The 25,742-nt window shown below is 50.3% G+C and overlaps 2 protein-coding genes across 2 annotated transcripts in view; one reads left to right on the plus strand and one right to left on the minus strand.

Moving 5' to 3' along the window:
• The window catches only part of TIMP3 (TIMP metallopeptidase inhibitor 3), a 55,991-nt gene extending 36,681 nt beyond the window's left edge, over positions 1-19,310 (minus strand). Inside the window, exon 1 of the mRNA XM_045553010.1 lies at positions 18,878-19,310. Within this exon, the coding sequence (XP_045408966.1) occupies positions 18,878-18,998 (121 nt within the window). The 5' untranslated portion in view covers positions 18,999-19,310. The remainder of the gene's footprint in view (positions 1-18,877) is intronic.
• The window catches only part of SYN3 (synapsin III), a 409,534-nt gene that overhangs the window by 178,999 nt on the left and 204,793 nt on the right, over positions 1-25,742 (plus strand). The window lies entirely within an intron of this gene.

Consider the following 25,742-nt stretch of genomic DNA (forward strand, 5'->3'; position numbering starts at 1 on the left):
GTGAGACTCTGTCTCAAAAAAAAAAAATGAAAAAAGAAAAAAGTGCATCGTGGGACTATTCCCACATCGATATACAACCACGTCAAGCTATTTATGACTCTTTGGCAGTCCACAGAATTTAAGCAAGCATAATTTAAGCAATCTATTTGCAACATTTAGATTAATTTTTTTGGTAATTATAAACAGTGCAGTAGTGGACCCCATTGCCTAGTGATTTCTTTGGACTAAATGTCTAGAAGTGAGATTGGTATAATAATTAAAGCTTATGCACATTTTGAGGCTCTTGCTGCCCAGGGCCAGACTGCCTTCAAGTGAGGTCACACCAGTCACCCTTCCTCTCAGCAGCCTATGAAGGTGAGAGACCGAACCCCGCCCATAAGGAAAGGAAATGCAAGTACCAGGATTCCCCGCACGGCTCTGCCAAGTCCAAGGGACATCATCTGGAAATCCCCAAAGGGATCAGCCCATGGAACAAGCCAGTTGCTGGGAGTTGGGGACAGGACAGACAGACGGGAGGGGCTCCAGCTTCTCACAGATGATCAGAGCAGGCAGCGGAAGGCAGTGAGTGCCGGGGGTTCCACGAGCTCTCTGTCTCCCAGGAAGTGTCCCCCCCGCCCAGCGACTGGGGCATATGGTGACAAGAGTAGCTATATGAGGCAGTGACAAATACCTGACCCAAGAATTCAGCCACTGGACGCTGCCTCCACCAACACCCCAACCAGCTGTGTGACCCCGGGAAAGGGCTTCACTTCCCTGGGCCTCCATCTTTCCATCTGATCTATCTTGCCCTTCTGTTGAGATCTTCTTAATTCTATGATTTCAGAACCACCCTTAAGACCAGAGCAGACCAGTCTCCACTCCATCCCTCTCCATTCACCAAGTCATTCACCTTTCCTTGGTCTGTCCATTGTAAATCCACTTCCATAAACTCTACCTCCAGGGAGGGCCACACTCATCTTTTTTTACTCTTGTTTGTATTAGCACAGCACTGATGACACCTTAGTGGTTAGGAGGAGAGAAAGCATGGTGGGTCTTCACTGGAGAATTAAGAATATGCTTTTCAAACGCAGCTCCAAGCCAGTGTTGACTGAGAGCTGCTGGCATCTCATGTCAGCCCAGCACCTACATGGGATCTTTCCCATTTTGCATTTGGGAAAACCAAGGCTCAGAATTTACAACCATTTAGTCAACTTCCTCCATTGGGAAGAGGCAGAATTGGGATTTAATCTCAAGTCTGTTTGACTCCAAACCCATCTCTGTGTCTGTCACTGTCTTCCCAAACCAGCCCCACAGAAGAGCCTCAGAGGCTGCACCAGGGGATGCCTCACGCTTGGAAGTAGGAAACTCCCTCGTGCAGGGGTGAGCACTGAGAGAACATGAAGCCACCTGGTCTCTCAGATGGTTGTGCTTGGCTCAGAGACCTTGAAGCCAATTAGCATGTCTCTCCCTAACTTTTATTATCTATAAAATAAGCAGTGAGAGAATTAACTAGCAATATCTGGCAAAATCTGCTCAGCCTCTTCATCATTCATACAGTGCTTCTAGTCTAATAAGTAAGCAGTTCATCTCTTTTCCTCCTTCTAAGAACCAACATCCACAGACTTGGCTTTCAAACAGGTGCAAGTGAGCTTTTATGATCCTACAGCCCAGAATATTTCCCAAACCCCAAGCCTGCCCTTGGTCCCTGATGCTCCCTGACACCTGGAAGTAATCAGGTCCTGGTAATGCCAGGACTTGTGCTCTCTGGGTCCCTGCCCATCCCTAAGCAATCATGTGGCAGAAGCAATGTGTTCCAACTAGGGATCAGGAAAAGTCCCAGCCTGATCCTAAAGATTGCTTGCATCCTAAAAGTAAATGAGCTTTTAAAAAAAAAAAAAAAAGCCAACCAGCGGAGTGCCTGTGTGGTCCCTGATTCCAGGCTCAGGTTCACCAGGCCCAGATGGCACAAGGATGGCCTTGGGCACAAGAGCCAGCCTCCCAGATGGCCTGAGGGGTGAGAGGGCCACCTCATGGCTCTCGCTGAGCCAGGACTGACACCTGTACTGCACCTTTCTATGAATCAGAAAAAGGCACCCACTAGGTGTTGGCAGCCTGCACCACACGCCACACCAAAAAATCCCTTCAAGACCCTGATTCTCTCGAGCTCTAGGAAAAAAAAAGAAAGGAAGGAAACAAGCTGATGGGTTCCTAGGAAGCCAAGTAGTAGGGTAGGTATGACAGAGAGCAGTCATGGTTACAAGAACATCTCTGGGGCCCACGCACAGAAGAGGAAGTCAGGCAAGGAGTGCAAGGAAGTTAATACACTGGCTGCTTCAGAATTCCCTTTCTTTGTTTTCTGAACTTTTCCCCAAAGATATGGCAGGAAACAGGGGCCCTTGAGTGTGTTCCCTGCAGGTACTCAGTTGTCTAAGCTGGAAGCAGAGAGGAGGAAGGGCAGAGCCTCAGCCAAGAGGGGGACAGGCTGAGCCCCTTGAGGGCGGGGCATGGCTAGTTCATCTTTGTGACCTCAGCACTTTTCCCAGTGCCTGGAACATAGTAGGTGCTCAATAAATCTTGGTTTAAGGAATGGATGGATAGGTCCGTAGCATTAGTATCAGTGGGACCTTTACAAAGCCATTGGATAGTCCTTGGAAACCATGGACCCAGCGGGGTGGGAGACAACCCCATGGGGAGGTGAGGGCACTCAGGGCCCTCACCTGGTGGTGTCAAGAAATTACATGGCTGGCGGTGGAGGAAAAAGGTAGAAAATGAGGTACAGCCTTTGGCATGCTTGGCCTCCCACATGGGGCCAGGCTGGGGCTTGGGACCTGCCACACATGGCACACTGTCCTCTGTGTGTCCTGAGATGCCTCCTCTCTAAGCCTCTCTCCAGCCCTTTGGTCCCAGGGATCTGCAACAGGGAGGCAGCTCGTTGCAGGTGTAACCCAGCACCGGCCCAAGGGAGGCCAAGCCTCCTCATGCCAACATAGATTATTTCCTCTTTCACGACCCACTCCCTAGTGCAAAAAAACAAGAAAACAAAATTCCCCTGAGCAACATGAAACCCTGTGACCCCCTGGCCAAGGGGCTCAATCCAGCTCCATCCCCTGCACTTTCCTCTGGCCCACCTGCACGTACGCCCAGGCCGGCCTTGGAGGTTATTTATAACCGTGTCAGAGGAGGAGGAGGCAGGAAATAGGAAATTATGCAGGAGGGGGTGAGGAGGAGCTGCAGGGGCCGAGTGACCCCACCGCCTGCCTGGCCCACATCAGAGCCCCGTGACAGGGAATTCTTTCCCAGGATGGGTTCCTCCTGGCCCCCGGGCCCCACCTGCTGCTCTCTTGCCAGCCACTTCCATGCCTCCAGGCCCAGGTGGAAGCAGTTTCATCCTGAACTGCAGTGACATCAGCTTTTCCAACTGAAGTTAATGGTGCAGGAGCTGGGGGCGGGGGGCAGGGATGAGGCAGGAGGCCCAGCCCTGGGAGGGCAAGGGGTGGGGGCAGCCTTCCACCTCCGCCAGCTCCCAAACTTCTCTGCGTCCTTCCCTCCTCCGTTAAATACCCTGCACGCCAGAGTCTGAATGGTGAGTGCTTAGGAACCCAAGACTTCTCCTTGACTGTGCGGAGAGCCCTCAGAGGGAAGGTGCCTTGCCTGGAAACACAGGCAGAGGGAGCAGAGCCAGCCTGGGGCCCCATCCTTCAGGGCCACTGGCCCCTCTTACTACTCCACCATGCTGCCCCAGCACCCGGCCGGCAAGACTCTCCCAGTACCAGTGTGAGTGCACTCAAGGTGCCGCAGAGGCTGGAAGAGTCCGTCCTTGCCTTGCCCAGAGCCCAGGAAGACGGAATCCCCCTCAGATCCTGGGTGGCCTGGGGCAACATATCCATCAAACAGTTTCATCACCAGAACATTCCAAGCAACCACTGAACTGGCAGTGCCATTCACTTTCAGACGAGTTAGGATTAAATTAGGTTAACTTTTCTTGGTGTTTGTTGTTGTCGTTTAGTTTTAACACAAACACCAGCTCAGTGAGGCTCTAAGACAAGTGGTGTGATGACTACAGATGGGCTTTAGGAGAATCTCTGTGACATTTGTCCATGTAGCTTTATAAGATTCCCATTTTACAGATTCCCATCAGTAAAATGATGAGGATGGCGGAGCAAGTATAGATCAGAGAGAAGAAAGCCCCAGCCCGGGTGACCAGGGGACCAGGGTGAGGACACACCAGTATGTCCCCTGCTGCTCACTACCTTCTCCCCACGGGGCTTCTCCCCTGGACCTTCCATCAGAAACATCCCACCTTCACACCAACCACATTTTCCCTCCATCAGGGCCCTAATGGTATAAACAAGATACTAGGATTTAAAAATCTGATGTGTGCCCAGAACTGAGCCAAGTAAGATTATAAAACAAGTCATGAGCACAGGAAGGATTTTTCAGTCTGGCAAATGTTAGACCTTGAAGGTCAATCTTCCCTCCCCCACCTTTTCTTCTGGTCCCTGCAAAGTCCCCACTCACACCGCCACAGCCATGTGTGTTGGCCAACCCCAGAAGAGCAACTTCCCTGTGCAATGCAGACCGTATTTCTCACTTTCTCCTTCCTTACTCAGCAATCACAAGGCAGAAAAGTGGGCAAAAGGAGCTTGGCATCAGAGCATGATCCAGGTCTGGTGGCACATGGGGAGGCTCCATCTCGAGGCTCCAAGGGGCTAGGATCTACCAAGCACTCTAAGGAACACAGAAGTCTTGAGGAGAGGGCAAAAAGGAAGCGATCTCCATCTTTCTAACCCGGCAGGATAGCAGACGACAAGCCAGAAAAAACGGAAAAGCAAACTGAACTAGTCTTTCCCTGCCACTCTGCTTGCCGTGCTCCAGGCCAAAAATAAAAAAGTTGGTCGCAAGACAACAAAAGTAGACACGTAAAGGTAAGAGAGGCCTCCAGCCTGCAGGGAGGCTCAAATAAACTCAGTCTAAAGTTATTTATTTATACGGAGGACAGAGTTTTACTGGCCAAGTGCTCCCCCAATGACCCATTTTCAGCACTTGTTTATTTCTGCATTCCATCCGCATTTATTGAGCACCTACTAAGTGTGACAGCCCGTGGCCAGGAATACCCATAGATTTCCAGGCAGCAAGGCTATTCTTAGTTTTCTGGTGTCTATTTAAAGAGTGTTAATCCTTTCAGCCCCTCCGCCCCTGCAATTAGACACATACCACTTTCCAACCTGGTACGCTGACCTCGCCCAACTGGGAAGGCAGAATGGACAACTGTTCTTCCCACCCTGCTTAACTTGGCCAGGAATTTGGCCTTCATGGGCTGAGGCAGCATGGGAATCGGCCAAGCCAGAGGAGATGGGCCCGTTTTTCCTGGACCCTCCAATCAGTCCTGGAGCACAGTTCTGTCTGTTACTGGCAGCACAGAGAGGCAGAAAGTGCTGGGGATCAAGAGCAGTGTGATCCAGGCAGTACAGTGGGACAGTGAAGACCAGGGACCCCGGAACAGACATAGCAGCTCCAATATCAACTCTGCCATGATGCAGCAGGGTCACTGTGGCAGTGCTCATGGTGAACAGCTCAGACTCGGGGAGGGATGCAGGAGCCCTGGCTCAAATCCTGACCTCCCCATGTCCTAGCTACATGTTAGGCAAGTTGCTTAGCCTCTCTCATCCTCAGTATTTTTCATCTTCAAAGTCGGATGATGAGGATGATGAGGATAATAGTAACAATCCCCAACATACAGGGTTACAATAAATAATAATTTATGTATGTGTATATATGCACATGAAGTGCTTAGAACAGCTGTCAAATACTAGCTGCTTTAATATTTAATTCCATCTCAATTTGTTCATCTGCAAAATAGAGATAAGAGTGCCCCCCTCAATGGGTGGTTAACAGGGTTTATGCAGAGAATGCATTAAAAGGTCTTGGCATATAAAAACAACTACAAAAACGTTAAATATTATCAAATTATTATTCTTATTCTAGTTCTATCTCTATCTCTTAAGCCAAACTGCTCCACTTCTCTGACCCTCAGTTTCCCCATTTGTCCAGTGAGAGAACTGGGTTGGATGGCTTCTCCGGTGTCACAGCACATGGGTTCGCTGCCTAGGGACCCATGGGGCCCAGAAATGACTTGCAGCACAGCTGAGTCAGTAACCTCCGAGCCTTGGTGGGCCCAAATGCACCTCCAGCTGCCTCTTACCCCCGTGCACAGCTCATGAGACAAGCAGAAGGGGCAAAGAGATGCCGTGCCTTTGCAAACAGCATCTTAACCTGCGCTGTCCTATTAATACCGTGGCCACCAACCACAGGGCGCTGTCGAGCACCCGAAATGCATCTAGTCCAAACTGAGATATGCTATGACTGTAAAATACGTATTAAATATCAAAAACTTAATTTAAAAAAATGTAAAATCTCACTAATAATTTTTAAATTGAAATGCTCATACTTTGGACATGTTCGGTTAAGTATAGTATTAAAATTAATTTCACTTTGTCCCCTTTTTTTTAACATGATGAGAACATTTAAAACTGCATACATGGCTCACGTTTGTGGCCTGCAATATTATTTCTCCTGGACGGTGCCAGTCTAGTTTCCTTTTCCCTTTCTGTCCCTCTGCTTGTGAGCTGCCCAGTAAGAAATTCTCCTCCGAGCGATACCAGAAGGAATTCTAACTATTTGGGGTTAACTTTTAAAACAAAATAAAACCCAGATGTTAACTATCCAGGTGGGGCATTAAATTTTAGGAGCCTCCAGGAATCGCCTCTGGCTTAAAGGAGCCCTGAATAAATAAAATCCATCAAGCTGCCAAAGCACCCCGTGATGTTAGCACACTCATCGGCACCTGAGTTTCTAAATCCCCATGCTGGTTTTTCAAGCCATCGCTTGTCTTCTCTGTTAGAAAAGGATGGGCAAAGGCTTTTATTTTATTTTCCAAGGTAATCGCCACTGTTTAATGTTAGCTTAGCAGTTTGGAAAGGCTTTTTCTCATTGAGCTGGTCAGTGCCCAATATCTCTCTCTCTTTCACACACACACACACACACACACACACACACACACACACTCACAGCTAAGTACACTATTGCCTGGAAAGGTTGGAATGCTATATTTCTCAAATGTCCTCATTCATTCAGGATACTTTCACCGCATGCCCACTAACATCAGGCAGTGAGCTGGTAAGACTTGGCTTCCATCTAGGTGAAGTAATAATACCAAGGAGGAATAACATGGTGGCTGACACCTATCAAGCCCTTCCTACATGCCAGGCAATGGACCAAGCCTTTTATTTCCATTATCTCAGCAAACTCTCCCACGACCCTAAGAGGTTAAAAGTACCATGCATGGCATACTCCACTTTACAGACAGGACAGATGAGACTGAGGCAGGTTGACTTGCCCAGGACCACGCAGCTAGCAGTGAATGGAGCTGGGGCTGGAATCAGGCAGACTAACTCCAGAACCTGTGCTCTCACCGTCCCCACCTCAGGAAGTGTGGAAAGTGCAATAACAAGCACGTGAGCAATGTCTCTGGGGACACTGCCTGAAAAAGCTGTTGATCTTATTCACTCAGAGATCCAAGAACCTAAGGGAAATTCAAGAGATCATCTAGACTCAAGGTCACAAAACTGGTGACCCACTGGGCTGAATCTGGCCAGGGACGTGTTTTGTTTGGTCCACACATCTGTGTGTGTTTCTTTTTAGAATATTTCATGTTAAAATTTTGGATTTCTGGCTTATCCTAAGACACTGAAAATCTTGCAATACTGGACCCACGTTCTGATAGGCTGTGGCTGGACAGCAGCTGCCCCCTTCAGAAGGGACCTGGACTCTCCAGTTCACCACAGTCGCCACCACTCTCTATTGCCTCCCCAACTCCAAAGCCAAAGATGAGGTGCTAATTATCATCACATTTGCCCACTGCTTTGTTGTTTCTCTTACAATAATGACATAAATTTTAGTACTGATTTATTCCTCCAAAGTGGGAAAACAAGAGACCGGGGAACCACTTATGTATTTTGTAGAAGTAATATTCCACTATGTTTAATATTCAAATGCCCAGTTTCTGTGACTGGTCCCGGTAGGCACTGGGTGTGTGATGTGGCCTAGATGACAGGTGAGGAAACCCAGGCCAAAAGAGCATTGGTCAGAGAAGGAACTGGAACCCACACCTACCTACCCACCTCAGGTATCAGCTTTTCCCACTGTACCCGTTTGCTCAGAACTGCACTCCGGAGAGCAAGCTGGGATGTTGAGATTCTCTGGAATCTCTCAGTCCTTCCCATGGCTGCTCACATAAACAAGGGTTCCACCAGATCATACATGTCTTTATCCAAGCCTGTCTTCCACAAGAGGAGTCTTCTCAGCTACAGAAAATGTGTGAGCTGAGCCATTCGCCAAATCTTCCGGGGCTGCTCAGGTAGACTGTGGATAAGGGAGGCCCTGTGTTGATGTGTATTGCGTCTCAGTGCCATGTCTTGTCCATCAGCTTCTGTCGTGGTGCTAGTGGGTTCAGTTTTTACCAAGCCCTCCAGCAATCGGTGACAGACCCTGGATGACCTTGATTCTTAGTTCTAGCCATCGACTGAGTCTGCAAGGTTGCTATCTGTTTGGCAAATCAGCTCTGCTCCAACAGGAAGTTTGGTGGTCAACGATGTCATCTGATTCAGTATCTTAGCTCATTAGAGGTTTTGTTCATTAGAGGTTTTGTTCACTCAGAGCCCTCATCCACATTTACGACCACAGAGATCCTGGCTCTTCTCTTAATAGACCGTATTGCTAATGAAGTTACCTCCTAAAGGGTGTTGTTGATGGATTTCGGTGCTCAATTACTCAGCTAGACTAGAGAGCCCTGTCCAAGGGAACTTAGAGCCAGGAACTCTTGACACATAGCAAGCATTCAGTGAAATATGTGTGAAAACAGTGTATACACATCATGCAGAGCCAATCCCGCTGTTTTCCAGGTAAGAGGCCAAAACCCAGGGAGGCTGACATCACCAAGGTGATCCCAGAGTCAAGTGATGACCTAGGACTAGACTTTGGGTCTTCTGACTCCAGCCAGTGTTCCTCCCCTACACCGCACCACACCCCCTAGCCCTGGCAGTGGACGGGGGCAGGGGTACTGACTTGTCAGCTGAATTCCGTATCACCGATCCATTTCCAAGGCCTTCCCTTGGCTACCCCAGCATCTCCTACCTCTTTCTATTAGAAGCAAACACATAGGAGCAGTCTAAAGAGGGACAGGTGGGCCCAGACCCTTGGCAAGTATTGGGCTTGGCCTCAGAAGACATGGGTTCCAATCCCAATTCCGTGTACCTGCTGAATGGCTAAGCTACTGAACCACACCTAGTCTCAGTACTGACGTCCATTACATGGGAACGATGACCAGCCCTGCCATCCCGCTCTTCTCGTTGGCATGTCGTGGTCGTCCAGTGAGATCCAGGGGACTTGAGGCTCTAAAATGTGAAGAGTCGTGAAAACAAAGTAGTGGCCTTTGTTGTTTCTTTCTCTGTCCTGAGGGAGGCACTGTGACAAGGTGGAAAGCACTGGATTGGGGGTGACGGGATCAAATGACCATGATTTTGCAACTCAGCTCTCTGTATGTGACCCTGGAAATTGTCACATCTCTCCTCAGAGCCCCATTTTCCTCACCAAAAATAAAGTGAGAATATCGGTTCTGCCATACAATCTGACAACCCTACTCTTAAAAGCTAACGCTTTTTGAGCTCTTACTATGTGGCAGATTCTGTGTTAAACATTTCTGTGAATTATTTCACTTTATCACCAAACCCCATGTGGCCCATAATATACCCCCATTTTACAGATGAGGAAACTGAGGCCAGAGAACCTGTGCAAGCTTGTGGGCAGCAGAGTTCACAAGAACTATTGTGTTTCCAAATCTCAAAGGCTGTGAGTGTATTCGTGGTGGCAAAGTCCAGGTCAAAAGGGAGCCCTTCCTAACAACGGATGAAATGCAAACACTCCTGCCAAACACCTCAAGTCACGAAACCAAGTCTTCATGAATCTGACCCCACATCCAAATCTGGGGGTTGCAGGAGCCCTGAGATCTCTGAAGGAAACAGCCCTTCTCTGCAGGCAGCTGGGCTACCCGATGCCTGGCGCCCTCGTTCCAGGAGGGATCACAGTTGGGCAGAGGGGGAGGGGATAATTGCCGTGTAATATTTAAGGTCTCTGGTTCCGGAACAGCTCTCGGAGGCTTGGTCTGCTCAGGACTTCCCCTCTCCACCCCCACCCTCCCATCATCCCACGGCTCTGTGTTTCCACCAGCTGAAGTTTACCTTGTGCTCCCTGAGGCCAGAACCTACAGCTTTCCTTCCCTTTCCCACCCCCACAAAAAGCCAGGTGGCCGCAGGCCTGGTAATACTTAATGTCTCCAGTCTCCAAGCCGTGAATCCCTCCATTCGGTGATCAGGTTTACGTGAACATAAATCAGACCCGGGTGCTGGGTGGTGGGACGGTCCCTTCTGTGACAGCGAAGCCACCCCAGCCACAAAGATGGCTTCTAGATGGGTCAGAGAAGGTTCTCCAGGCTCCCCCTGCTGCTCCAGACACTGATAGTTTAGCAACCCAGCAAAAAGACCTCTTAGCTCCACTACAGCTGGGGAAGACACCTGGTGGCCTCCTGTCAAACAGGGCTTAGTGAGTGAGTCCCTTTCACTGGGATCAATATTTTGTGCTTGTCTGCCAGAAATGAACACAGGAAAACAAATACATGAATCCCCGTCACCGTCTCTGAAAGGGCATGCACCTCAACCAGGTACATCAGCTACCTGCTACCTGTGCCCCCGACCCGTCGGCAGCACGTGGAGAAATGGCAATGGTGGTACATGTGTGGGACCTGCCCACAGGGAGGAGAGATGCTCAACTGGCATGAAACTGAAGAACCACTCTCCAAAGGGGTGCAGGACAGTGATGTACTAAGAAGTCCACGGCTATCTGCAGCACGTTAGTCAGCCGGCCCAGATCAGACAATGCAGTCACCCAGTAGCCCCGGAGAAAGTTTCCCAGCTTCCAAGCTTCCTTGCTTTGGGCTGCAATTAATGTGTGTATTAGCTGAATATGTCAGAATAATGATTGGCTAGCAGCAGCAGTTATAGTTGTATTTTGCTTTTTAATGGAAAAATAATCAACACTCAACACGTGAAATTATGATGGACAATTTTTCCAAACACGGAATTTATTGAAAGGAACCTGAATAAAAAATATTCCATGGTGTTGACAAGGCTGGGAACCACTGATCCAGTGAGAAGAGCGCCAGGTTAGAATTCAGAAAGAGGCTGTGAGGCTTGGTTTTGTAAGGATCCCAGAGCTGACCCTGTGGTCATAACACTGGAGGTAGTGGGAAGGCAGGGGCTGGAGTGGCTGGCTAGGAAGAAAATCAGATATAAGCATAGCAGGAAGCCCCAAGAGTGAGGGGTCAAAGACCCACGCAGGGAAGTTGCAAAAGGGGTAGATGCTTTCCAAGTCCAAAGAGTTCCAGCCATTGGTCTATACAAGAGACTGATGGGGAACACAGGTTTGGGAGACAGGCTAAGCAAGTATAGGTTCCAAGCGCCGCAGTCTCTAGCGACAACCTAGCCTCAGACAGCTCACCAGGCGGCTGGGATGGGTAAGCCCCGCCTCACAGGATGAGTGACATGCAAGCAGGGAGTGTGGTACAGTGCCTGGCACACAGTAAGTGCATGGCAATGAAAGGTAATTACAGTATTATTTCTGGCAGTCTCTTGGTGGGGTGGCATTCAGAAATCTCCGCTTTTTTTCTTTGGGAGGGTGCTGGAATAGTACGTCCACCACAAGGCAGGACTAGACTTATCGAGTAATGCAGACACTGTAACAGGTGCCTCCCCTTTCCGAGGGGCTGCATGCGTCCCTCTGGGTAGCACACAGCCCTAAGGTCTCGCTCCAGCCCAGGATCATCCTCCTCTGGGCATTTCCCATGCAACTTTGGAGAATTTGGCTTTTACTAGAGCTGGTGTTTTTAAGCATGTTTAAAATTTGGGCAAGGTGTGTGACTGTTCTTCTGCACCAATGCCAGGGAGTGGGCAGGGCAATGGGACCAAATGGGAACTAGAGAATGGAAAGTTAATGAAGGGTGTTCAGAACCGAGGGGGCAGCACAAGCCAGGAGCCAGAGAGAGAACAGGAACGAGCAGCTGGAACAGGAAGGGCCAGCGAGGAGACAAGGAAGAGGAGGTAGGCGGGGTCCACACTGGCCCTTGTAAGTCATTTTATGACACTTTATCCCAAAAGTCCACTGAAAAGTTTTAATCAGAACAGGAAATCTCTCTTAAGCCAGTGTCTTTTTTGGCTGGGTCCACCCTGCCCCCTCTGGGCAGCCCATCCCCCTCCTCATTGGCCATCTCACTGCTCCCATCCAAGCACCAACCAAATGCAACAACAAGGGGGACAAAAGGATGAGTCCCCTCACTGCCACCATCTGCCTGGCCAGGGGACAGCTCTGAGTCAGAAAGCAAAAGCTTGTGTGTTTAACACAGCCATGTATACTTTGAACCTGAGTCCATGTGAGTCCCCAAAGTCAAACAACTTGTTGTAACAAAAGGTCCATTGCTTAGTATGAAAGCAAAAAAATAAAACTATCTTCAACTGAATGACTCCAACGCTGCAACAAGTCAAGGGCCTCAGCTTTCCAGGCACTGCAGCCCCTCTCTCCCTATTAAAACATTCCCATTAACCTGGTCTTAGTGGTCCCCTTCAGAGAGACAAAGGGGTAAGCAAAAAGAGAAAAAAAGCTCAGAAAGTCAATAAAAATGACAAATTGTTTTCCCATGTGAGAGAACCATGGAAGTATCTCAAGCACAGGGCTGTCATAGTTCCTCTGTCCCTTCATGTTGCACATCTGAAAAGAGTATGTTTAATACATCCACTCTGGAGGGCAAAGGGAAAATGCACATACCTGTGTCCGATAATTCCAATTGTGTGTTTGCCATAGACAAGTATTGGTACACATGAACAAGAGGACTGTACAACAGCTATTTGTTATAGCAGTCATCATGAGGATGAAAAGTTGTTAGAAACTCACATATCCGGCCAGGTGCTGTGGCTCACGCCTGTAATCCTAGCACTCTGGGAGGCCAAGGCGGGTGGATCGCTCGAGGTCAGGAGTTTGAGACCAGCCTGAGCAAGAGCAAGACCCCGTCTCTACTAAAAAATAGAAACAAATTATCTGGCCAACTAAAAATATATAGAAAAAATTAGCTGGGCATGGTGGCGCATGCCTGTAGTCCCAGCTACTCGGGAGGCTGAGGCAGGAGGATCGCTTAAGCCCAGGAGTTTGAGGTTGCTATGAGCTAGGCTGATGCCACGGCACTCACTCTAGCCTGGGCAACAAAGTGAGACTCTGTCTCAAAAAAAAAAAAAAAAAAAGAAACTCACATATCCATAACTAGGGGACTGCCTAAATAAATTATTAATATACATATAATATGATATATGATATAATATAGCATAATGTAATATACAGTACAATGTAACATATATATATATATATATAGTTGAATATATTTTAGAGCCAGGCTGCAGTGGTTTAAATACAGGTTCTGTTACTTGCCAGCTATTTAACATATAACCTTGAGCAAGTTACCTAATTTTTCTAAGCCTCAGTTTCCTCAGCTGTAAAATGGAGATGACAACAGCACACCTGCCTCATAAAACTGTTGAGATAAATAAATTAATGCATGTTAATGACTTAGAACAGTGCATGGCACATAGTAATCGCTCTATAGTTATTAGCTTTTTAAGATTATAATCCTATGGAATAGTATAAATAGAAGGAATGAAGTAGAGCTATATGTGTGTGTGTGTGTGTGTGTATGAAATGAGAAAGATCTCTGGTCCACACTGTTGAATTAAAAAAGGCAGGATACTGTATGTGGTATTCCACTATTTATAGCGTTCTACTGTTCATGTTTCTAAGGGAAAAAACTATAAATTTGCTATGGGTACCTGTGTCTGTAAATGCATAGGGAAGAAAGGATTTGAAGAAGGGACTGTAATTCAAAGCAGTCGTCAAAAAGGACTTTACCCTTCTCTGATTTTAGAAAGACAGATAGAGATGTGGATGGATGGGTGGATGGATGGCTATAGATACACGCACAGATACATATATACGTGGACATAGAATGTATTCATATAATACTTGTAACTTTAAAAGTGTAAATAAAAAGGGCCGAAGTATACATTTATTCCCCTTTTATAAATAAGGAAACTAAAGCTTAAAGACATCCAGTAACGTGGCTAAGCACATACAGCCAGCAAGCCCTGAGGAAGGAGTTGAGCCCAGACCTGCCCTCCCCGTGGCCTTTCCACCACCCCACTCTGCCTCTCGAGGCCACCCGGGAGTTGACTATGACAAAGGCTAGAAGAAGGGGCCTCCTTGTCCATACTGGCTGGAACGGTAAAAGCCAAGCGCAATGGAGAATTATGTTGTTGTTTTTGTTTTTAATTAATGAACCTGTTGGAATGTGCCATTCAGCAGTGGGGCTGAATGGTTCCTGCTGTTCCTGCAAAACAAACAAAACATCCCTCCACCCAAGCCACTTCCGTGGCCACTTTTCTAGCCTTATCTATCCAGGGACGGTGAAAGGGACACAGAACTGTCAGAGGGGCACCTTTACCAGCCGGGACCCACTCTCCTGACTCCCTTCCTGGCCTTCCTCCCCCCACGCACATCTACATAGACTGGACACCTCCCCCAGGGAGCCCCAGCTCAGCCCCACCTAGACAGGAAGAGTCTCCAGGCCCTGAGATGTCTTGTCTCTGTTAGTTTTACTTCTCCCTGGGCCTCAGTGTGACAAATGCAGTCATTTTTTTTTACTGTGGCTTGATGGTTTTGAGGGTCTTTTCCAGTTCTAGTAGCCCCAAAGTCAAACAACTTGGTGTATTAAAAGGTCCATTGCTTATTATGAAAGCAAAAAAATAAAACTGTCTTCAACTGAGTGACTCCAACGCTGCAACAAGTCAAGGGCCACGGCTTTCCTGGCACTGCAGCCCCCCTCTGCAAACGAAAAAGATTTTCTTTTGTTTTTCTTCTATTATGGCCTAAAATAATAACTTCTCCCTGCCTAAAGATGATGTTTCATTAAAAGCTCTGGCCATTTTGGCCATCTATATATTTTCAAGGAAAACTTCCCAAATCCAGAAGGAAAGCATTCTTCAAATGTTAACTATCTATTCCATCTCCACGTTACCCGCCTTAGAATATTACGGGTCAATGAAAGTTGGAAAGTTTTTGAGGGATGGCACAACTAAGGATACATTTTAGCCTTACCATTTAGTAGCCGGGTGGCCATGGGCAAGCACAACCTCTCTCAGCCTCAGTGTTTCCCATCTGAAAAATGGGTGTAATATCTACTTTTAAGGTTGCTGGTTGGGGGGGTTGAAAGAGGTGGCATCTGTGAGGTGTTTACACCAGTAGGGGTCTGAGATGCCCCTCCCACCTCCAGCCCAGTGGCAGCTCTCTTCTTTCCACAGTTCCCAAGATGCCCATAGCTGCGTCCCCTAGACTTGCCCCACCGAGTGGCTGGCTCCTCTCAGAAGCCTGATTCTTTTTATTTCCCTTACATTTGCAAAGCCCAGTGTTGAGGTGCAATTGTGTGTGTGAGAGAGAGAGGGAATGGATCTGGTTTCTTTGAAAATGGTTTCTTTGCTGAAAGGAGAACCTCATATCTGATACTAAAAGAATCTGCTGGCAATGGCCCCTGTCAAAACAATTTGGAGATAGCCAGGGGCCATCCTCCAGGGCTGGCAGCCGGCCCCCAAGCAGAGCCTCACTCTCGAATTCCCCACAGGCCAGGGGCAGGCCCCAAACACTCCATCCCACAGCCCCACTCCTCCGTGCAAGGGGCTGGAGAGAAGGGCCCGCAATGCTGCAAAATTCTCTCTCTCTGCTCCCCACGCCCCCGCCCCCCTCCACCTTTGCAGAAACCACACACACACACACACACACACACACACACCAATTTTCAGAAAGCACTTGGCAGTGCCCAGCCCTTCCTGAACTGCATGGAGCTGCCAGAGCAGAGCAGGATGTGCCCGGCCAAGGCCGCCTTCATCCCCAGCACCCACCCCCACCCCCGCCCTTCCTCTTCCAGAGTCAAGGTTTTGTCAGGAGTTTCAGGGGCAGAGACTGGTGGGGAGGGGGCCGCAGACAGCCTGCCTGCTGCCAAGTCCCTTTCTTCCCCCCACAGTGTGTCTTATAAGCCAGCATGTAGTTTATTCTTCTCCTAAACACTTCCATAGGGTGCAGGGCCCGGAGTTGCCATAGAAACACCTTTTAACTCCTCCTCACCCGGATCGCTGTGCCAGGCCCTGGGGCTTTGGGGAAGAAAGGCAAAAAGAGACACCTGTGGATGAGGAGTGAGGAGAGGGAAGGCCCCGGGGGAGCCCTTGGAGAGGGCCACGCCAGGCATGCTGTGCCCTTCGCCGGGCAACATGGCACCCAGCCACAAAGAGAAAACAAGCAGGAAGGTTCCGGAAGAGGACATTGGTGGGCTGGCTCGAGCACCTTTTGTGGGCTACAGCATCGACCAGTGGGGCTGCGGGGCTCAAGGAGATTGGGAAGATCCTACACATTTTTTTTTAGGGAGAGAAGGGGCAGAGCTTCAACCCAGCCTGGAAACCAGAGGCTCTGAGCAAGGCAAACTGGGAGCCACCTACCGGGCACCCGCAGGGTGCTCTGCAAGGCAGCGGAGGTCAGCATGCAAGCGGCCCACACCCACACCTCCCATTTTAAAAGCATTAGCTCATCTCTGCTACTAGTGCAGTGCACCAAACCGAGGCAGAACAATTTTGGATCCGCGCCAGAGCATTGAAGATTTTTCATTTCTTTTTTATTTTCGCTACCACAATGTTCTGCTCTTCGGGTACTTCCTGGTAACTTTGCTTTTCTTTGGGTCATTTATTGGATTGGGGGTGGGGGGAGCTATTTCTTGAATCGAGCAAAGAAATGACAAGAAACTTTCTACGTCAGCACAGACTCACAGCAGGAAACCCAGGCGGTTCACAGAGTCAAGGAGAGCTCCCACTGGAAGCAGGATCTGCTCACTCCTGTTCCCACTTTTCCCTGGTGCGTTTCCAGGGCAGAAACCCCACAGCACAGGGCAAGGGGGAGGGCTGAGGTCCCCTCCCCCCACACTCCAAAAAACCCAAGTGAACACAGCCAACCCTTTTTCAAGCAGAAAAGGACTTGGGCTGCAAGTGCACACAGCCCGAGTGCACCTGCTGGCCTCCCGGCCCATGTGTGAGCTCCTCCCTGAGCAACAGCAGAACCCAGCAGCACAAGCAGCAACTCCCCACACTAATCAGGTGGGAATGTCACCAACCGGGGTGAGGAGGCAAAGGCCAAGTGGAATTTGGGTGGAGGCGGTCAAGGGAGGAGAGAGAAAAACCTTCCCAGGCCTCAGGCAGCCCAAAGGATCCTTCTAAGCAATCCACAAACCCAGGGGCCAGCCAGGTTCCCCAGAGAGAAGGAAGGGTGCACCATGAGGGCCCCAGGAAACCTCTAACAAGGGTGACCCCAGGTCACACAAACACCCTCAGCTGCCAACTGGACTGACCTTCTGGTCACCACAGCCACCTCTCTGACTTCTGCTAGGCTTGGCCTGGCCCACCAGCAGCGCCCCTCCCCACCTCGGCTGCCTCCCCTCCCTCCTCCCCCTCCTCACCACAACAGGCTTGTGGAGTCCCTCACCCAAGACCCAGTGGAAAATTTCCTTCCCCTTTATGACTGCACTTAAAACACACACGCTCCATTCTTCACCGCTGAATCCACACGGGCGGAGGGCGGCGACACAGGCGGAGGGCGGCGAGGCTGTCTCCCCCCACCACCCAGCACACACATACTCAGAAGGGCCGCTGGACTCACACGCTTTATGAGCTGGAAAGGAGGGGACAGATGTTTTCCAGCTGCCACTCCACCTCTGGCCATCCAAACACAAGTGTCCCGAACACTCCCAGACGAGTCGCCCAGGACACTCTCAGGGCTCGCCGTACAAACTGGTGCCACTTCTTACTGGGTCTCTCTCTAATCGAGACACGAAGTCCAGTGTCAGATTGTCACCGTGACGTGACCCTTGGCATCTCTGTTCTTTTGGTGACAAATCTATTTCCCACTGCCTATTCTCCCCCTCCCCACACACATTCACGGGGGAAAAATAGCCTCCCTGTGAATTTTCACAGCTATGTGATAAGTGATCCCTCACACACGCCACCTCCTGCTTGCCATCAACACTCTCAAATACAGTTCCTCCAGCGGGAGGGTCAAGCCCACAGTGTTCTCCTCCTTTTTCCCCTTAAATCCAACCCCAACTTGGCAGTCCACGGAGCTCCATTAGCACTTGCCTGGGAAGCGGGGGGCTGGGCTGGGTCTCAGTGAACAGAATGAACTTCGGGGGTGCAGGAGACGATGCAAACAGAATACTCTAAGTTTCTCGCGCAACTTTCCGTGCACATGGCTGGCAACTTTTTTTTTTTTTAACTAGTCAACGTCCCAGCACTTTAGCTAGCATTCCAAGGGTGAGGAACTCTCTCCTCCCCATTCTCCCCCAGCCCTTCCTCCTTTAGTAAGTAGTGAATGGGGAAATTTTCCAGATGTCAAAGGACTGGTAGGAACCTCACGCCCTAAAAGGAGAGCAAAGGCTGCCAGGGGTTCACTCGGCCACTGTGGGTCTCCTCTGCGGGGCATCTCCCCGCCTCAGCTACGGCAGAGCCCCCGCCCGAGGGCTCTGAGTCTCGCCGCTCCGCCCCAAGCCCGTGCGCCCCTCTCCCGGGGCGGAGAAAGGGAGCGGGGCTCGCCCCGCCACCCCGAGCGGCGCCGCAGTCCGGGCTGCAGCGCGGGGCTCGGGCGGGGCGCCGGGAGCGCTTACCGATGTCGGAGTTGCAGAAGGCGTCCTGGGGGTGGCTGGGCGAGCATGTGCACGCCTCGGCGCCCCAGTCCCCCAGGCTCCAGCTGCCCAGGAGCACGACGAGCCCGAGCCAGAGAGTCATCGCCGCTGCCGCCGCCGCTGCCGGGGCTGGTGCTCGCCTCTCCAAAGTTGCCGTGCGCGCCGCCGGCGGGGCTGCTGCAGCCCGAGCTCGCCCGCCCGGCCGTGCGGGGCAACTTTGGCCTCCGCGCGCTGCCCTCCGAGTGCCCGGCGGGACGGGATGGGGCGCGGCGACGCTGCCTCGGCGCTGGCGCACGACTCAGCGGGCGTCGGTCTCTCGGGGCGGAGGAGCGGGAGCTGGAGCTGGACGAGCCGGAGGAGCAGGAGGAGGAGCAGGAGGAGGAGGAGGAGGAGGAGGAGAAGCCGTCCGAGCACCCGCCGCCGGCCCGCTGCCCGCGCCCCGCCGCTGCTGGGGCACCGAGTGATATAGCGCGGGGCGCCCCGGCCCCCGCCTCGGGCGCTCCGGGCCCGCCCCCTCCGACCAATGGCAGAGCCGCATTACCTCATCGGCCCTCCAAAAAGGGGGCGGGGCCGGGGGCGCGGGCCGACGGGGCGGGGCCGCCCAGGACCGTTCAGATCCTTATAGGGAATAATACGGCTGTGGGCACGCGAGTGGGTGGGCTGGGGCGCGCCCCGGACCGCTTTTGCCGCCTGGCCCCCCGGCAGGCCCGGGGCACCCTCTGGCCTGCACCCTCACCCCACGCCCACCCCGGCCTCTGACCGCCCCTGTCCCAACCCAGCACCGACTACCACTCACCCACCTAGCGCGACCCCTTCCTCAGGTCGGAGGTGGCCCTGCCCTGGAGACCTTGGCTGAGCCTGGTGGACCATCTAGGGCGAAATGAGAAATACTACCCCTCTACCTTCTCTGGAGAGGGCAGGGACAGAGGGGAGACACCCAGACAGATGAGCTCTCTGTCTGTCTCTCTCTCTTTCTTACTCTCCTAGATATGAGAAGCCCTCTGCCTTTTGGAGCTGACTATAATAGACGGTTGTTTTCTGGGCGCCGCTGGAGCACACAGGGTTGTGTATTCATTCAACAAACACTGTTCGGGATGCTAGGATAAGCAAGACAAAGCCCTTGCCCCATGGCAATCCATGAATACACAGGGTACTTTTCCGTGGTGCTAATGCTAAGAAGAAAACAAAACAGAGCCATGCATTGGACTTGACTGAGGAGGACCCTGCGTTCTGTGGAACAGCAAGAGAAGGTCACCCTGAGGTGCCATCCTAGCTGAGAAGTGAGCAAGGAGGAGGACCTGCCCTGGGGCAATCCATGGGAGAGGGCACCAGGCGGGGAGAACAGCAAGTGCAAAGCCCCTGTGCTTACTTGAAGAGCAGCAAGTAGAAGAGGCAGGAGGAAGTGGTGGCCTGCCCATGACAGACAGGTCTCCACCCTTCAGCAAAGGATTTCGGGGTGAACTGATCCAAAACTGGAGTAAAACCAGATACTGGAGAACTACCTAGGATACTAGATGGCTAGCTATTGTGGATGATTGCCAGTTACTAATGCAATCACTATCATCATTAACATCTTGATTCCGCTTTGTATTTTTTAAGACAAGGTTTCAAACTTCACCTCATTATATCTCACAATAACCCTTCTAGAAGGGAAAAGCCAGCACAAGTATCATTTGTACTTTCCAGAGGAGTAAACAGCACAGAAAGGTGGGATGATTGGTGACCAGCCAGGAACACAAGTCACCCGTTTCCACTGACCCTTCTTATCTTAAGAGAGACATGTAATTCCCTGAACTTGAGTAGGGTTAGATCCAACTGTGCAAAACCCTTTTGCAGCTGGGGTCTTCGGTCTTTCTATACTTTTGTCTCTCTCTCTCCCACCTCATCCTTTTAGAAACAGACTTGTGTGTTTGGGCTGTAGAAACACTACAAAGACTGGGAAGAATGCGAGTTTGGCCTCGTTCTCAGAAACTTCTTTGTTTACACCTCTGAGAAGTGACATTGGGATGGCAAAAGCCAAAAAATTTGTGGGAGATGGTATTTCCAAGAAAAGTGTTTAAACTCCTTTCCCCCCCTCAAAATTTTAGCCATAGGGAAGGGAAACCGCTTTCTACATTTTTCTGTCTTGTCCCCCACCCAACTTTGAAGAGACCCCCACCCCTATTGACTCTAACTATAGCCTAACCCATAGCGATGTTTCCCTGCCGCCATGATTTTCCAGCACTGTGTTCACTGATTCATAGGATATGGTGCTAGTACTTCCCCAACCACACTGGACAAACTCTGAGGCCTAGGATATCTGGCCATACTGCTTTTTAGCCCTCCGAGAACAAAATAGGGTCCCAGGAGACTTGAACATAGGTGTGGCCCATTGAGTTCTGAGCAAAAGGCACCCCGAGGCCCCTCCAAGGAGCCACGCTGAATGAGGGCATACTTGATGGGATTTAAGAGATTCGCTTATCCCCACACAGGGCCAGTCATGTGGAAGGTTTTATAAGTCTTTCCAGACCAAATCCACTTTGGATAAGCATCTTATATGACAGAGGCCCTCTCTTCTCTTCTTTCTTTTCAAATTACGGTTTTGTCCAAAGTGCCAACCTTTTCTCCAAGGGAAAGCCTCGCCTGGGATACGAGTACCGGGTAGATAACTTCTGCTAAACTTTGAGCAGCAGGTTCCTCACAGAAAGCATCTGAAGTATTTGATTCCAGCAGCTACTTAATTATGCAAACACAAGTGTAATCTGATTGTTTTTCCAGCTGAAAGGTAACAAAATTGCCTTTTGGTTCACTTCCTCTTGCCCCCTATCCTAAGCAGGCCCACACATCTTCCCCTCCCATCACTGGAGTTCAGTGAACCCCAAGAGACTTTCAGTTTGTGAGTTCTCCCCTGTGCCTGGGCTGAAGTGGCTCCCCTCTGCCCACACGTGTGAAGTCAGCTCAGTTCTCACCCTAAAGAAGAGAAAGGGCACCCACTTTCTCTTGACAGCCAAGAACAATGATAGATTTATAAATATGAAGTACTGACGACGTTTCAACCTCTATCTGGCCTGTCCCCAAACCTACCAGGCTGCCATGGTATTCCCTTTCTTGGAATTTTTCTAGGAAAGGTGAGTTCACGTCTGCCCTCTTCGTATGAAGTTATAGGAGGCTAGAATCTGTAGGAAGTGTTTATAGACATTTAGAGTTCGAAAAATGACCTCAGAGCCTACTCATCCTCATTTTATAGGTGGGAAAGATAAGGTTGAGACAGGCAAAGGAACTTGCCCGCTAGGGCGTGGCCTAATGCCTGCACTCTGGCCTTGGAAACCCCAGACATTCACAAATCCTGGGTCTGCTTTTCAGATCTGCAGACAAATCTGTTTGAGTCTCTTTGCACAGTGCTCAGCCCATAGAGGACTTCTACTTACACCAATTACATAGTTCTCTACTATGATAATAATCACCCTCTGATCCAATCAGAACACATACATTTTGTACTCATGAGAGGTTTATCTCTTGTGTGTTTGTTTTTTCCCTTTCTAAATTACTATCTAATACCTTTTGAAAACATTCCAAACATATCACTACAAAGAGATGTATGAAAACTTTCTTTCTGGGGGACAAAAAGAGGCTAGGGTGAAAAAAATGTTGAAACCTGAAATTTGTTCTCAACGTTGCTATCGTTGAGTGCCTGCCTTGGACAAGTCACTTCACCTGTCCAGGTCTTGGTTTCCTCGTTTATGAAAGACAGAACTCCATGGTCTTTAAGATCATTCTACACTTGAAAAGTCTAAGATTCCATGGGAATTTCTCAAGGGCAAGTGAATGTTTCTGAAGGGAAGATAGATCTTGCCATTTAAACAGGTTTGACACCCAGGGACTGTGATGGCAAAGACATAGGAGAGACTGAGGGTCTTGTTTCTGGGAGCTCCCACTGTAGTTACTTGTTCATCTGTATGTGTGCCTCTTGTATTATAAGCACTGAAAGACCAAGAAGCATGTAATTTTTATCTCCATTATTTGATCTCTAAAATTCATTGAACTCTTCCACATCCTTCAGATCTCAGCTTAGATGTCACCTCCTCCAGGAAGCCTTCTCTGATTCTCACCCCCTATGTATCCCCATAGCACCCTGTGTTTCCTTCCTTTACAATACTTAGCTAATTCTAACGTGATTGGTCATCTGTCTGTTTCCCTTCCTGCACTGTAAGGCCCTTGAGGACTTACGTGTTGTTAACAAAGAGTTTAGTAAATGTGGTTGCATGGGTCCAATGACCAGCACACCGACCAGTTTCCAGCTTCAGACAGGCAGGTGGTAGCTCCTTGGGAGAGCTCACCGAGTTCTATCCCTCTGGCCAGTGCTAGGGGGCGCTATAAGCCAGAGAACACCCCTTCACTCAGCCCGCAGTCCCGGCCAGTCTCGCTGTGAAGGCGGGACAGGCACAATTCCACCCTAGTCAGGGGGGTGCGGGTGCCTTTGAGTGGGTGAAGCGAACCCCTCCCATCTGCCATGGCCACAAGGCTCCCAGTCAACATCCCGTCTGGGTCCGCGGCTGCTGGCTCCTCCACCCCTGAGCTGGCTGCATGTCAACCCCAGGGGGAGACGTGCTCTTGGGGAGCGACATAGCTGTGAATCGTGGGTTTGGGGGGACTCAGGGAGGTCTGGGAACACCACAGAGAAGGCCACGGTCCCCCTCTTCCAGGGCAGAGCTGGGCTCTGGAAATTCAACCTGGAGAACGTGGTGACAAGACGTGTCATTTCTGTTGCCTCACAGGGAAGCACCTCTTTGCTTCCCTCTCTCCCCCCCTCCAGACCCCAGCCACAGTGCCTGCCCCCAAACCCCCCAGTCCATGTGAAAGTCATTATAGTCGAAACAGCCTTTTCCAAGCTGCAGACAGCCTGGTCCACCCATCACCCTGAGCCCTGGCCAGCCCCTCGGCGGGGATGCTGCCCAGCACTGGGCACTTGTGAGCCTCAGATGGCAGGTCCTGCAGGTTCTCTCTGTGTCTGGACCAGCGGGAGTAAACACCTTGCCTCGCTTCCAGCTGGAGCCAATTTCGTGGCAGTAAAATTGCCCCAGCCCTCCCGCAGCCCTGCCGGGGCAGTGAGGACCCCTCGGTAAGAGTGTCTGGCTGCATTCACACGCATCCTGGGGTTTTCATATTTCTTTCCACAGGGAGCAACTCCCAGGGATTTTAAGGCAGAAATAGATGTGTGCAGCAAAGCCATTGTGTCCTGGGTTTTCTGGGGTGGTGGGAAATAGGAAGCAGAATTAAATATTCCAGCTGAGTGTGTGTGTGTGTGTGTGTGTGTGTGTGTGTGTGTGCACGCTTTAATGACTGTATACTCAGGTAGTCAGTTATTTCTGTGAAGGGTAATATGAAGTGGTGGGAGAACGACGTCTTCTCCTCACCCCTGTTTTAATGTCTTCCTTATGCCCGTGAAGTTCACGTGTTTTCCCTTTGAAAATAAGTAGCTCCTTTGTGGTTTCTTTGAAGGTTGCACACTCAACTTCATGCAGAGAATACACACGAGTGTCTCAGCTGGGCACTCTCGTGGCTTGGGAAGGAATGGGGGGGACGTGTGGTCGGCCCCCTACCAGGCTGGACTGGAGATCTTGTTTCCACCAGGCACTTGAGTTCTCTTCAGCGGAACCTGCTGGAACTGAAACCGTCTTGTCCTGTGCCATGGGGACGGTCCAAAGAGCAGCTAACCCCGTTGGTAGCACCTTTCTTTAAACTTGGCTTTTTCACTCTCTCCGGGTTTTCGCTTTCCGCCTCTCCAGCTGTCCCTTCTCAGTCCTCTTGGCAGACTCTTCGGGCTCTTCCTACATTAAAGTATAAGTGTTTCCCGATTCTCTGTCCTTGGCACCCTTCTCTTCCCTTTTAGCCTCCGCACTCTCCCTGGCTAACCGCACCCACTCCCGGGGTCTCTACCAACCCTTCTGCTCTGTGCACTGAACAGGAACCACTTGTTCTGTAAAGCCAGCTGCCTCCTGGACGGCTCACCTGGAGGTCTCATGGCCTCCTCAGACTCCATGTCCAAAACTCATTGTCATCTCCCCTCAGTCCCCTCTGGGGTTACCCATTCCCGAGGATGGCACCATGGTTCACCAGGTCCTCTAGATTCTCTCTCTACATATCTCTTCTCACCGTCCCCTTCTCCCAATTCTTACCATTTCTGCCTTGGACCAGGCCTCCGTAGAGTCTTTCCCAACAATTTTAACAGTCACATAATCGGTCAGCTTGGCCACAGTCTTTCTCCATCAAATTCAACTTTTGCTGTGCTGCTCCTATACATTTTTAAAAATATAAATCTGAAATCATGCTATTCTTTGCTTGAAATGATTCACTCATTCTCATGGCTGTCTGAACAAAGTCTTAAACTCCAAAGATGTACAAGGCCCTCTGTCATCTGGCTCTTCCCAGGGCCCCACAGTCCACAGTGGAAGGAGGCGCTATTTGCATATAATACAATGCAATTGCTACCTTTACACTTGTACAACAGCAGCCCCTGTTCTCATTTCTGTCTCCAAACCTATGCTGCCCTCATTCCCATCTTCCACCCTGGTATTCCAGCTGTCAGTTCCTGCCTCTGAGCCTTGCTCATTATGCTCTCTTAGCCTGGAATCCACCCTCCACCAATATATTCCCCCACCCTCCTCTGCCAGAAATCACATCTTCACCTTTCGGGACTCAGCCCCGTCCTGTCTCTGCCCCAGCAGAATTGACTCCCCACCATGCCCCTCATCTCTCGCTCCCCTCCCACCCTCACTGGATCCCCTAGGCTTCCAACTGGGCACCTCTCCCAGCGGTTGATATGCCTGATTCTGCTCTGGACAGCAAGCAAATCTGGGTGCCTCTCTGA

This window comes from Lemur catta, chromosome 6 (assembly GCF_020740605.2).
Source record: "Lemur catta isolate mLemCat1 chromosome 6, mLemCat1.pri, whole genome shotgun sequence".
Classification (NCBI taxonomy): Eukaryota; Metazoa; Chordata; class Mammalia; order Primates; family Lemuridae; genus Lemur; species Lemur catta.